General features: G+C 38.0%; 1 protein-coding gene across 2 annotated transcripts; it reads right to left on the bottom strand.

Annotated features, from left to right (window-relative positions):
• Positions 1 to 1,542: 1,542 nt before the first annotated feature.
• On the bottom strand, positions 1,543 to 11,954 carry aldh8a1 (aldehyde dehydrogenase 8 family, member A1). Of its 2 annotated transcripts, XM_088089721.1 has the most exons (9): positions 11,790 to 11,954; positions 11,429 to 11,556; positions 10,343 to 10,525; positions 8,550 to 8,697; positions 7,554 to 7,709; positions 6,664 to 6,813; positions 6,273 to 6,529; positions 4,140 to 4,301; positions 1,543 to 4,055 (listed from the first exon to the last, which is right to left on the bottom strand). In XM_088089721.1, the coding sequence occupies exons 3-9, from the start codon at positions 10,487 to 10,489 to the stop codon at positions 3,603 to 3,605; spliced, it is 1,473 nt and encodes a 490-aa protein (XP_087945847.1). In that variant the 5' UTR covers positions 10,490 to 10,525; positions 11,429 to 11,556; positions 11,790 to 11,954; the 3' UTR covers positions 1,543 to 3,602. The 2 variants fall into 2 exon arrangements, with proteins under 2 accessions (XP_087945847.1, XP_042358828.2); XM_042502894.2 differs by lacking the exon at positions 11,790 to 11,954 and having other exon boundaries at positions 11,429 to 11,560.
• Between the last annotated feature and the right edge of the window lie 848 nt (positions 11,955 to 12,802).

Genomic DNA, 12,802 nt, shown 5'->3' with positions numbered 1-12,802 from the left:
GCTTTTGGCTTTTTCTGGCTGTAACGTCAACAAAGTTTAGTTACTTAGCATTTAAAGACTCATTGAAGGCTTAATTCTTTCACTTGAGAAAATAAATCTTTTCTAATTAGATTATTAGCTCAAAGTTCTGAAATAAAGTTATCATGGGGAAAAATATTTGCTCTATTTTTTCAGAATTATCAAGACTATTTTAGAATTATGAAAAAGGTTTTCATGGGGGGAAACAATTGCCCAGTTTTTATGAAATTAACAGGATTATTATCTCAGAATTCTGAATAAAATTTTAATCCAAAAATAAAAATTGCTGTTATTTTCTGAATTAATAATATTATCGCAGAATTGTGAGAAAAGTTGTCATTAACAATACTGCTCATTTTTCTGAATTAACAACACTATTATCTTAGAATTCTAAAAAAAAAGTTTTTATCCAGAATTATTTTTACCTTTTTTGTTAACTGATGATGATTATCTCGATATTATGAGAGAGGTTTTCATTGGAAAAAAAAATCTGCCCTGTTTTTTTGTTTAAATAAACAGGGTTATTAACTCAGTATTCTGAGCAAAGTGTCATTGTAAAAAACATCTGCTTCTTCTGAATGAGATTAAAATCTCAGAATTCTGAATAATGTTTTTACTATTTAAAAAAATCTGTTTTATTTCTGAATAAATGAGAAAAAGAGAATTATCTTACATCATTAATTCAGAAAAAAATAATAGTGATTTTTTTCCACACATTTGTAATACCCATTATTTTTCAGTGTTTTAAGTTGGTGCTTTTTGGGGGCAGGGGGGGAAATAACAGTGACTTAAAATGTGACTTTACCGCCCCGAATATGTAACTACAAGTTTGATCCAGACTGAAATATTTCAACAATTTAACGGATTGCCATTTAATTTTGTAACATTAATGTCCCCCTCAGGATGAACTGCAATAACTTTGGTGATCCCCTGACCCTTTATGAAGCACCGCCCTCAGTTCAAAATGTGAATGTACCTAATACGTAAAATATTTATGACCGAATATCTGCAAACCTTTAATGATTATTTCCATTAGCCTCAGCTGTACTATGTGTTTCGTGCTAATTAGCAAAGGTTAGCATGCTGAGTTCAATCCTCCAGCTCACTCAGTTTGCTGACATTCATTTTCCTCCCTATAAACATGTTGTTCAACCACCTAACAGGACATTTTGGCATTCATTCACTTTTCTTACGTCAGCAGGTCAGACATGAAAAACTTAATGTAAAACAGTTACTTCTGTGCACACAAAGTTCGAATGACGTAAAACATCCTATAACAGACTTTGACCACCTGTGCAGCCATAAAGGAAAACACCACCACGCATGTAAAAAGTACAAAGTGCGCTGATAATAATGTTTCAAAGTGAATGTTAATCCGTCAGCAGACCTGTTGACTCATTAACAACCTGCAGTCCCACATCCATCCATCTCTCACTGACACCGTGTCACAGATAAAGATTGACTGCATTCCACAGACAACAATGACATAACTTAGAGTTCGAAAAACACACTGAACTACATGTGTCATTTATGTAAGATGTTTTAATGTGGGAAAATAGCCGCGTTGTAAAAAAGCCAAAGAAATACCAGTACAGGCATGAGGTTGATGAAAAAATGATTTGCATTTTGGGTTTGGTTAGCCTGAGGCACACCCTGTACAGACTCTCTTTGTGTTTACCTGCTTCACCAGAAATGTTTTCACTTTTTTTATTAGTATTATCAGTGCTTGCACGCCATCTTTTCAGAATTATTTTACTTCATGAACTGTCATGCACGACATAAACCTGCAGTGTAAACTTTTAGAGGATGCTGGATTAAATTGCTGTTCCTAACTTCACAAATTGTACTATTGACTTCTTGGAATGGGCAATAAATAACTTTCTGCCTTATCAGGTTTTACCTTGTCCCATCTTTACTCGTTCAAATTTGAAGCCATAATTCCCTACACAATGCATTTTAACTTCTAAAAAGCAGAGGATGGTGGTTGAAAATATTCTGCACGGAGCTAATGAATAAGGTATCTGCTGCATGGTGTTACCGTATGACATTTACTTTATCTCAATTTTACTAAAAGACCCTTATATAAAATCCATGTTTTACTGTTTGGTTGTTTAAAGAGACTTTTCTACTTTGATATGACAAAATATGGGTCACATACATGACCAGGAAATAATGTTTTCACTTCCTTTTCACATTGACACTATGAAGGTTTTTAAAATCCAACAAGGGACTTGCTGCTTGCTGCTAACTCCAGAAGTCTTTCTTTATGTGTGGGGGAGGTTTCCAGGTTGCATGTAAACACTGCAGTACAGATAGCATGAGATCTCATTGGTCTTGTGTGAGCATGCATACGTGAAAGCAGCTCCCACACTAGGAGCTACAGGCTACGACACGGCTAAAAACACGGCACCAGTGACATTTTTCAAAACAACTTCTCACATCAGGGCTTCAGGACACTTGGATTATTTCAGACCAGCGGTTATGGAGACATTTTGTGGTTTTATTATGCATTTTTTTCAACATTTGAATCCTGGTCACCATTTGAATCAATTGTTTGGGAGATGAGTATAACAGGTTTTTCCCCATGAAACTCCGTGTTTGGTGGACTATAAAACTTTCAACAAACCCGACTTTCCATCGACATGAGGATGAGTAGATAATGACTGATTTTTCATTTTTGGGTGTTATTAAAGTTATTAAAATCAATCTAATGTATGGTCTATGCTTGACAATACGAATAAACAAATAGCTCTGTAATACCGTTGTCTGTTATCATTAGTTAGTGTGAATGTCTCTGTCTCTTTAAGAGAGTATCCTCAGTGTTTGTTGCTTTGGTTCAGCTTGTGTCTGAGTCACCTGAATGAACTGTATCGCGCTGATTGTATTTTCGTTGTCTGCACATCTTCCAGGCAGATTAATACATTGCTCTTTTTGGTGCTCCAATATTTGACATCAAAATGGGACATGCCTAGTTTTTTTTTTGCACAACCTAGACAGGAAGTTTTGTTTTTTTTTTTGCAGCCACTCTGAGAACTTTTAACTGAAAAAATCTATTCACTTTTCAGAGAGGCACTGGTGATATCACCACTGCTTCTTGAGCTACTTTCTAATCCAAGCAGTTATATGTCTATTTCTCATGAAGCACTGGTTAACCCGGTCACCACTTTTAAGTCAAAGAAAAACACTATGTGGACAAACACCCTGATGAAGGATGTGAATGTGATTGATGTTGATAAAGACTACCTGAAATGTATGATATTTTATGAAAATTAAATTAATTTTAAATTAAATAAAGTTAAGTAAGAATTGTTAGATTAGATTGAATGGGACTTTATCATGTTAAAGTAATAATTCCTGTACTGAGATATTTTCATCTTCACTTAACATCTTGTTGAATCTCTGCTTTTAGCTTCGTCTGTGTTGTTTCACTGTGACTTTTTGTATTCTATAAATGTAACTTAATTACAGGCTCCAGTAATCTGAGAGGGTGAGAGCTGAAACTTATTGAAATTTCTGACAGAGGTTGACAAAAGTCAAGATTAACTAAAAAATTTTCTCCAATCAGAACATCTTCCCTTCCGCCTTCAGTGTTTGATTGTGACGGTCTTCACCTCAGTGAAGAAGTGGTAGGAATCCTTCCCTCCCTCCCTCCCCACGCCAGAGTTCTTCATCCCTCCAAACGGCAGGTTCAGATCCCTCACCAACCAGCAGTTGGTCCACACCAGACCCGCCTGTATCTGCCTCGCCACCCGGTGAACCTTCCCCACATCCCGGGACCACACGGTGGCCGCCAAACCATAACGTACCCCGTTGCCCTTGGAGACGGCCTCATCCTCTGTGTCGAAGGGGCTGACGCAGGTGACGGGGCCGAAGATCTCGTCCTGCATGACACGGGAGCTGTCAGAGAGGCCTGAGATGACGGTGGCCGGCATGAAGTAGCCGCTGGTGTTTGGCTCAGGGAGGTCCAGCTGGTCAACCCCCTCGCCACAGTGCACAATGCCGCCTTCAGATTTGGCCAATGCTACAAAGCTGCGCACCTAATGATTAAAACAAAGAGGGATTTCAGCTTAAAGCATTTAAAAGAATAATATACATCTCTTTTGCGTCATTTGTTTCGTCACCTTCTCCAGGTGCTCTTTGCTGATGAGCGCTCCGTTGTTGTTGCCAGGGTCGGAGGGCACGCCTGTCTTCCACTTCTTGGCTGCAGCCACAAATCTCTTCAGGAACTCAGTGTAAATACTCCTCTCTACATAAATCCTGCTGGTGCACAAACAGATTTCTCCCTGAGAAGGAAAGAAAAAGAAAGACGGAGGGTTTTAAATAAAACTCTGATTGCACAGGACTTTGTTTTCATGTAGCTGCCTCATCACATGATATGGGCTGTGGTCTCCCCCATGTGGACAGACTGTGTCACTGCATCCTCATCACATGGTGATAAATCAGTTCTGACAGATAACAGCCTTCATTTCATTCAAATTAACAGTAAGCATAAAAAAAAATATTTCCTTTGTTTTTAGTTTTTAATTTTTTTTAAATCTTTTGCTTATTTTCAGGTAATTTTCCCTTGTTTTTGTAATTTTTTGCAAATTTTTGGGCCATGTGTTGTTGTTTGTTGCCACATCCCCATGTTTTTGAAAGAAATCAAACCTCATCGAGTTTCAAAGATTCAAAGTCAAACAAAAACAGATGTAAGTTTACTTCAGTAGTTTCCATCAGTGCACCGCCCACACTCAGTGACACTCATTAATCACACCCACAGAGAGTTCCCGTGGGCCACAGGTGCATTGTGGGTCTGGTGGGTGAGCATTCCTGCAGACAGATGAGGAGCGAGCCAGATTTTTTTTTTAAAACAAAGGTTTACAAGTACTTAAGGTCTTCATGTTAAGCTAACTGGTTGTTCATAGTAGTTTCCTATACTGTACAGGTGAAAAAGAGTGTTTCCCAAAATGCCAAGCTATTCACCCTGCGAATCAGTTAATTTGCAGTTACAGTTTGCATCCATGTCTGTCCAGATTTAAATGTAACCATGACAGCCGGCAATGCTTCAAACACGCTACAAATGTTACTGCAACGGAGCTACATATTCTAAAACGCAGATGCTTCACACATATCTTCAACATGGCAGCACAGAGGATCTTTATAATCAGCACAGTTTAAAAGTTACTGTCATCAATTCAGTATCCGACCAAATGTCTCCCCTTCTGTGTGATGTAGAGTAACGGTCACAGTGGTCACGGTGACCTTGACCTTTGATCCCCAAAGTCTAATCAGTTCATTGTTGAGTCCATCTGGACATATGTGCCAAATCTGAGGAGATCCTTCACGGTGTTCTTAAGATACAAATTCACAAGATCGGAATGGACAGAAAACCCAAAAATATAATGCCTCCGGCTATGACTATCACCAGCGCAAAGACATAAAAAAAGCAATTTAAAACTTTTCAACTGACAAGATGAACTGCAACTGAGCAAAATTTCACCTGCTGATAAAGATCCATGTTGCGAAGAGATCATCATAGGTGAAAACTACTACAACTACTTGTCTGTAGTGAGTTAGCAAGTCCAGGACAGCTGTGTCTCTAATATCACTAAAGAGTCAGAAGGCAAAGCAGCAGTGAAACGACACCGTGGACTGTCTGGTGCTCTGACTAATCACACTGTGCTGTTTCTGATTCATCCAAAATAAACTCCCTCAGTCATATCCCTGTATTTAAGGAGGCAGGGAAGAGTGAACAAACACCAGCAGAAAGTATTTCTCATCCTGTCAGAACATGAGGGAGTTAACCCTTTGTAGATCTGATTGAAATCAAATTTGATTTAAGTGTGATGGGTGTGAGAGTTATGGGGATTTAGTGGCCTCTGGTGGTGAGGATCGCAGACTGCAACCAGCTGAGATTTATCTCTTCCTCTCCAAAAAAAGAGACTAGGTAAACTAAACTTATAAAAACACTGATTAAAGCGGTTCAATGTTGCAAATCAGTTTTGCTCCAATTCTTATTTTCCTGGCGATTAAACACTAAAGAAATACTCATTGTATTATATTTAGTTTCCACAATATATCCCCAAAAATCCTACACACAGGAACTTTAAATACATATGAAATTAATATCAAATTAGTATTGAAGACTATTTTAGGTGATTAGAGAAGGGGTAGGGACATTATCTCCACCGTCAAGAGCACGTAAAATACAAGGAAAAAAAATGACAGCGATAGTAAAAATAATAAAAACTCTAACACTAACACTCTTCTCTTACCTGATTGGAGAAGCTGGAGCGAACCGTGGTCTGGATGCACTGGTCCAGGTCTGCGTCAGCAAAAATGATCGCAGGATTTTTACCTCCCAGCTCTAGGGAGAGCTTCTTACAGTAGGGGGCGCTCCGCTCTGTGATGTGCTGGGCAGTTGCCGTGGAGCCCGTGAAGGAGATCAGTGGGACGTCAGGATGGCCGACGAGGGCGTCACCTGCTCTCGGGCCAGTGCCAAATACGATGTTGACCACACCTGGAGGAACACCTGCAGAGACGGAAAGACTTATGTCCAGACTGTATCCTTCAATCTTTTCTTATTAATCATATTTAATAGACTTCTCGTGGAAATACTACAGCACAAGATTGTATGGTGTTGCATTTCGGGTGCTGTAGTCTTACCAGCCTGCTGCATCAACTTGCACATCATCCAGGCGGTCACAGAGGTCATCTCGCTGGGCTTCGCCACCACTGTGTTGCCCGTAGCGATTGCAGGTGCAATCTTCCAGGTCAGCAGGTACAGGGGGAGATTCCAGGGGCTGATCAGACCGGCTACACACAACAACAACATCATTCAAGTCAAGTCAGATTTATTTATACAGCACATTTAAAGACAGCAAAAAATGACCAAAGTGTTTCATTAAGAGATTTTAAACTGGAGCAAATTGGCTTGTTTTCTTTCAAAAACATGGGGAGAAGGCAATGAGCAGCAAAAGAGGAAATTACCCCAAGAAAATTATCTGAAATTTAGTAAAAAGATACTTTTTTTTTAAAATATAAAAAGAAAGTTAAGAGGGCAAGCCAGACTTTGAAATGTACTTTAAAAACGACAGGAATTTTTCAACTTTATTTTAAACATGTAATTATGATAATTATAAATATTGACATTTTTCCTTATTTTTTTTTCAAAATATTTTTTTAAATCTACTCAGTGTTTCCAATTTGTGGAAAATTTCTAACCAAGTTTCTTTTTTCCCATGTTTTTGAGAGAAATCATACCAATCTGCTCAGGGTTCAAATTTTAAAACTTGTAAAAGGCATCTGAAAGCAGCACAGGTGACGTTAAATAAAACAGGAGGAATGATTGAATAAAAAACAGTTTCAACTAGGAGTATATAAGTAACTGAATAGCATATATTGACAAAATCAAAACACAAAAATAGCATTCCATAAATAACAAAATAAAATATAGGGAAAATATGTTTTTAAAAATGGTTAGGGTCACATAACACACATCATATAAAGCACAAATACAATACGTAAGTTTTTATGCAAACACTGTGAGCTCTCACCGACTCCCACAGGGCAGCGGATGGTGTAGTTCAGGCAGCCCATGTGGTCCATCTGGCTGCAGTCGGTGGTGTGGTGGAGCAGCGATGACGCAAAGAAGCGGAAGTTGTACGCCGATCGGGGAATATCCACAGTCCGAGCAAATGTTACTGTTTTACCTGTTACACCGGAGATGTACAAGTCAGTAACAACAGAGAATAATACAAGGTTTACACATTATATTTTTAAAAATGTGAATATCAAACATTCATTAATCAATAATTGATGAAGGAATTCTATCTCATGAGCATTTTAGGTTTTGCAAGCAAAGGCCTTACTCTAAATAAAACATATTGCTCTTGAACTCATAGTTTTTGAATAATGTACTGTGCAGTGAGATTAAAAGCATTCTGTTTAAATTATGCATTAGCTGGTGCGTGCATCTAAAAGAAACAGACAATGTAAAAATAACAATAAAAATCAAGTGTTTTTGATTAACTCTTTCATCCTTTTATGTTTGAGAAGAAACTGACTGAGCATCATGCTCCGCAGGGTGAGATCCCTGCTCATGATGTATAGAGCTTGAGCTTTCCTGTAGTGCCACCCGCAAGCCAAAATGTCAATTCAGCACTCTTTTGATTATGACTTTGATAATGAGCTCTCAAATGTGAGAATTGGCTGCTCTACCTTGTCTTACATTATAGTAACCTAAAATATTTCTGGGTTTGGACTGTAAGATTAAATGTGACAATTGATAAAATCAGTTTGGAAAATCATGGACAATTTTCACTATTTTCTGATGCGACTAAACCACTAATTAATAAATTGAGCAAACCACTGGCAGACTTATCAAAGACGAAAATTATAAGTTGCAGCCCTGAAGATGTTTTCCGTTACTGGACTTGAACAGAAAGTGCATATACGGGTTTTGGACTGCAATAGACATTAAATTCAAAGATGTGAGCACTTTGACTCACTAACCCGACTGACACAACATGTATTAAAACGGTATAAAGCACCTTGATCTCGGGACTCAGCTCGGGCGAACTCCTCCAGGTTGGCATCTATCAGGTCGGCCAGCTTGTTGAGGACCTGAGCTCGCTGCTCGGGGCTGCGGGCAGACCAGCCGGGGAAAGCCTCTTTGGCTGCTGCCACCGCCGCCTCCACCTGCAGACATTGCACCAGTAAGAAATCAGCACTTTGTTCTGTTTAGCTTTCATGTGATGTTTCCACTAATTCAATGGTCTCCCACTCCTGCCACTTAAAAAAAGGTGAAAATTGTCTGATGTTACTACTTTTAAGTTACATGGGGCAGGAATTTGGTGGAAACAGCATTATTGAAAGAGAAGTAAATCAACTTTTGCTCTAAGGACTTCCATAGACTGATGGGGAAATGTCACAAAATCGATGGTGGCCTGCTTTAAAAACCAAAAGGACTAGGTAGACAGGTAATGCTCAGTTGTGTGTCATTGCTTCATGTTGTTGACATGGCTGTTTGTGCTAAAATGCTGTTTGTTGGTTCTGTATTATTTTACTGCACTGATGCTCTGCAGTTTCTTGTTGTTTTAAGTGATGTTTTTCTGTCTTAAGATTTCATTTTTGTTATTGCTATTGCTGTCTTTATGGTGTCCTGCTGTCACTCTGTGAATTGTGTCATTTTAAGTTAAACATTTTCAGTTATGCATAATTTCTAAAATGACTATCACTTAATTGTGAGTGCAACTGATCAGAAAGACAGCTCAGTATAACTAAAGTGCTGTTAGTGTTATTGCATGATAACAAGAAATTGGATTGGCAATAATTTTGTGATGAATTGTAAACTCTAAAGTGTTTTTTAGTTACAAGGTTGTAACGTAAATCAGAAAGTGATGGCATAGCACTGTATTGTACCTCTTTATGGCCTTTAGACTTTTATTTTTCCTACCAAAAATGTTTTGTGCTGGTCTGGGGTTATAAAGCTGAAAAAGTTATTTTTAGAGGGGGTGCATTACTGAAAAAGATTTGACAACATAGGAACACCTGTACTGATGTCTTTTTCCCTAAACTGGGCGCAGGCTGACTACCATCTACTGATGGTTATACACAAACTTTGGAAAGAACCTCATAAAAACCCCACTTATATACATATGAACTATCGCTTTAAGGTTTAAAGACGTGTGTTTAATAATTACTTCACTGTTGACTCTGTAGAGAGCAAAGGTGCATCCCTTAACAATTCACTCTCTGAAGCTGTTTCACGTGCAGCATGTGAACTTGGATATTCAACAAGAATATGACACTTAAGGTGCACTTTTCTGTATCTCCTGAGCCAATGGCAAAAACTTCATGCAAAAATAAAATCTGATTTAAATACAGCATTTGTAATAAAATGCAATGCAGCACGCGTCCCTGCAATAAATACAATGTTACCTCTGTAAAGTTCATGAGATTATAATCTTTAGCATCGTGGAAAAAATAAGATTATAACATGAAAATCATTAACTCAGAAAAACTAAAAAATTGTGACATGTGGGAAACATAGGCCAAAGAGGAACAGCACTGCCACCAGTTGACCTCGTCTAACCCTGAATACATTTCCTGTGGTTTTTCAAAAATTGCCACACTTATGTGAAAACCTCAACAAAATCTCAATTTTAGAGCTTTGCAGGTGTCACTACAGAGCTTTTGCAGCGAATAAAATCAACCTGGCCCTTAAACTGTCTGCACGTGCGTTTATTCTCAATGCAAAATAGTCTACTGCAAAAAAAAAAAAAAAAGAATAAAATGCATGGTGTTATGATATAAAAAGTCATATGGGATGAAGATGACCCACCTCCTCCTTGCCGCTGTCAGGCACCTTGCAGTAGACCTCTCCGATGGACGGATCATAGGAGTCGATGTGATTACGACATGGGACGAACTTCCCGCCGATAAAGTTCTCCAGGACCAGGTATGAGCGCTGCTCCGAGGTCTTCGACATGGCTGCAAACCTATAATATCAAACTAACACAATAGCCTGAAAATGATAGCAGAAAGTGCAATCAGAGTGTCTAACCACATGGATCCAAGTGTAAAGAGAGCAGACCACTTTGACTTTGGGCTACACTGATCCTCCCACTTCACGGCGGCCTCTTACATTTCACAATAAAATGCAGCATGATGTGCAGCAGAAGCGGGAGATTAATTATTTACCAAGACAGTAACTGGTTGGCAGGTAAAATTTGCATAGTTTCTGATAAGAAATCACAAAAAAGTGTAAAAAAAAATTAATTGTTAAGTCATTTTTTTTTTACCATTATTATACCTTTCAAATAGACACATGGGGGGCAATACTAAACTCAAACACATAACCAAGAAACATTACAAAAGTAGGCCTACAAGCAGGATACCTTTCTTTTATAATTATCTTGAATAACTTCGATATAGCATTTAAAAAAAAAGGGTTTACGTTTCAAAAATATTTTCAGTTGTTTGTCTTTTTTCATTGAGCCCAGTCTGGTTTAAAATCTAGGGGAGACCGGGGCTGGTTGGCACACAGCTATTCTCTGGTTCTTTGAAGGTAACCATAGACTGTATATAAAGATGGACAAGAGAACACTTCCCCCAAAGTGTAGCTTTTCAGTTTTGATCGCCCTGTGATATCTGACTGCAGTACAGTTCATAAAGCCTATCCCTCCATGATTGTGACTGGTACATAGGCCAAACTAAGAGAAAACTCAGAGAACACGCCAAATAATTTTTTTCCCAAAGATGGTTCATGTCACTGAAGATAGTTCTCATCACCCTAAGGTTCATTCATTTGTTTTTATTATAAGTTTGGTTTTAATGAGTTATTCAATTCTACAAAAAGGGGATTTTCCACCATTATTGACAGCTGTGTATGCCAATCCATGTGCTTGCATTCAATGGAGCTACTCACGAGTGGTCCGACGGGGTCTTGGAGGGAACACCTCTACTGCGGATATCGCTACTGTACAGACTCTGGCACCACTTCACTTAAGCATAGCGGGAGCAAGTGAAGGCATGTCATCCATCTTTATACACAGTCTATGAGGGTAACAAAAACAAAAAAGTTAACATACACTCATACAATAGTTTGTATTATATCCTGCAAAAATGCACTCAACAGTTGATATGACAGCCTACAAATTAGCATCCCACGAATGACAATATGGAAATAATAAATTGTTATGCACCTAACCTTGAGTTAGTAAGATTAGGTTTAGCTAAGTAAAGTTGCTATATTTAGGTTTAGAAAGAGAAACATGGTGATAACTTACCTTAAATGACTATATTTTCCACATCTTTAAACATCAGTCTCCTGGGGAAAGTGTCAGCCTCCGGATATTAATGTCATTTCATATACTTCATCATTTAAGAAACACTGGGCCTCCTGCAGCAACATTCTCTTAACTTTCTCTTAATTTTTTGGTAGGAGAAAATATTAACTCCAGATGCACCAAACTCTCTCAACCACCTAAATCTGCTCTTACCCAGGTGTGCTCAATAATGAATCCCACTTGATCGCAAGTCACCTATTAGCACAGGTAACACCCCCTAAACACTATATAAGGACAGGTTTTGTGTGAAAAAACTCTGGAGACATGACACCTAAATAATGAGTTTAAAGGGGAACATCTGCAGGAGGAGAAATTGGCCTACTGACAAATAAACTTTAACAAAGTAAATGTGATTTCAGGGATATCTACTTAAGTATGAAAAGCACAAATTCAAAAAGGTTTAAATAAATTTAATACATCTAAATAATGAAAAATGACTTAAAGGATTATAAAAAGTAGTTGGCAATTAATTTTCTAATTAATGGACTACTTTTCACTGCACTCGTATATTTTTATATGGTTTGTCCGCAAAAATCTTAGTTTGTAAAGTAGTTATCTAAAAGAAACAGTGGAGTAAAAAGTTTCCCTCTGACGTGTAGTGGAGTAGAATTGGAAAAGGGCATGAGATTAAAGTGCTTGAGTAAATGTACTTGGTTACATTTCAGCACTGGTCAGCAGAGGGACGCACAGTGTCTAACATTATAGAAATTGGGATCAGATACACTTGGTACGAGTGCTCTCATCCACTCCTAAAATGTTTCTCTTACCTAAGAGAATAGCAAAAATAAGGAAATATTGGTAAATCAAAAAAAACCCAAAAAAACAAGGGGTACTAATAAAAAAGAACAAACCGCAGACACCTGCAAAAATAACAGAAAATTTGTACATGTATCGTTTCTTGCAGGAGGCTCATTGATATGTATAAACATGCAAATGTAACATATTTGTAGTTT

This window comes from Plectropomus leopardus, chromosome 16 (assembly GCF_026936395.1).
Source record: "Plectropomus leopardus strain MGB_pleo_1.0 chromosome 16, ASM2693639v1, whole genome shotgun sequence".
Taxonomy (NCBI): Eukaryota; Metazoa; Chordata; class Actinopteri; order Perciformes; family Serranidae; genus Plectropomus; species Plectropomus leopardus.
The sequence above is the reverse complement of the archived record's forward strand: the minus strand, read 5'-3'. Positions and strand labels throughout refer to the sequence as shown.

Bases quoted from the DNA above. Each gene is read 5' to 3' on its own strand.
- aldh8a1 (XM_088089721.1), bottom strand. From the start codon at position 10,489: ATGTCGAAGACCTCGGAGCAGCGCTCATACCTGGTCCTGGAGAACTTT. The intron at 6,814-7,553 runs GTGAGAGCTCAC...TGTTGTGTGTAG, and splicing joins CCGCTGCCCTGTGGGAGTCG to CCGGTCTGATCAGCCCCTGG. The intron at 4,056-4,139 runs GTGACGAAACAA...TTTAATCATTAG, and splicing joins GCAAAGAGCACCTGGAGAAG to GTGCGCAGCTTTGTAGCATT.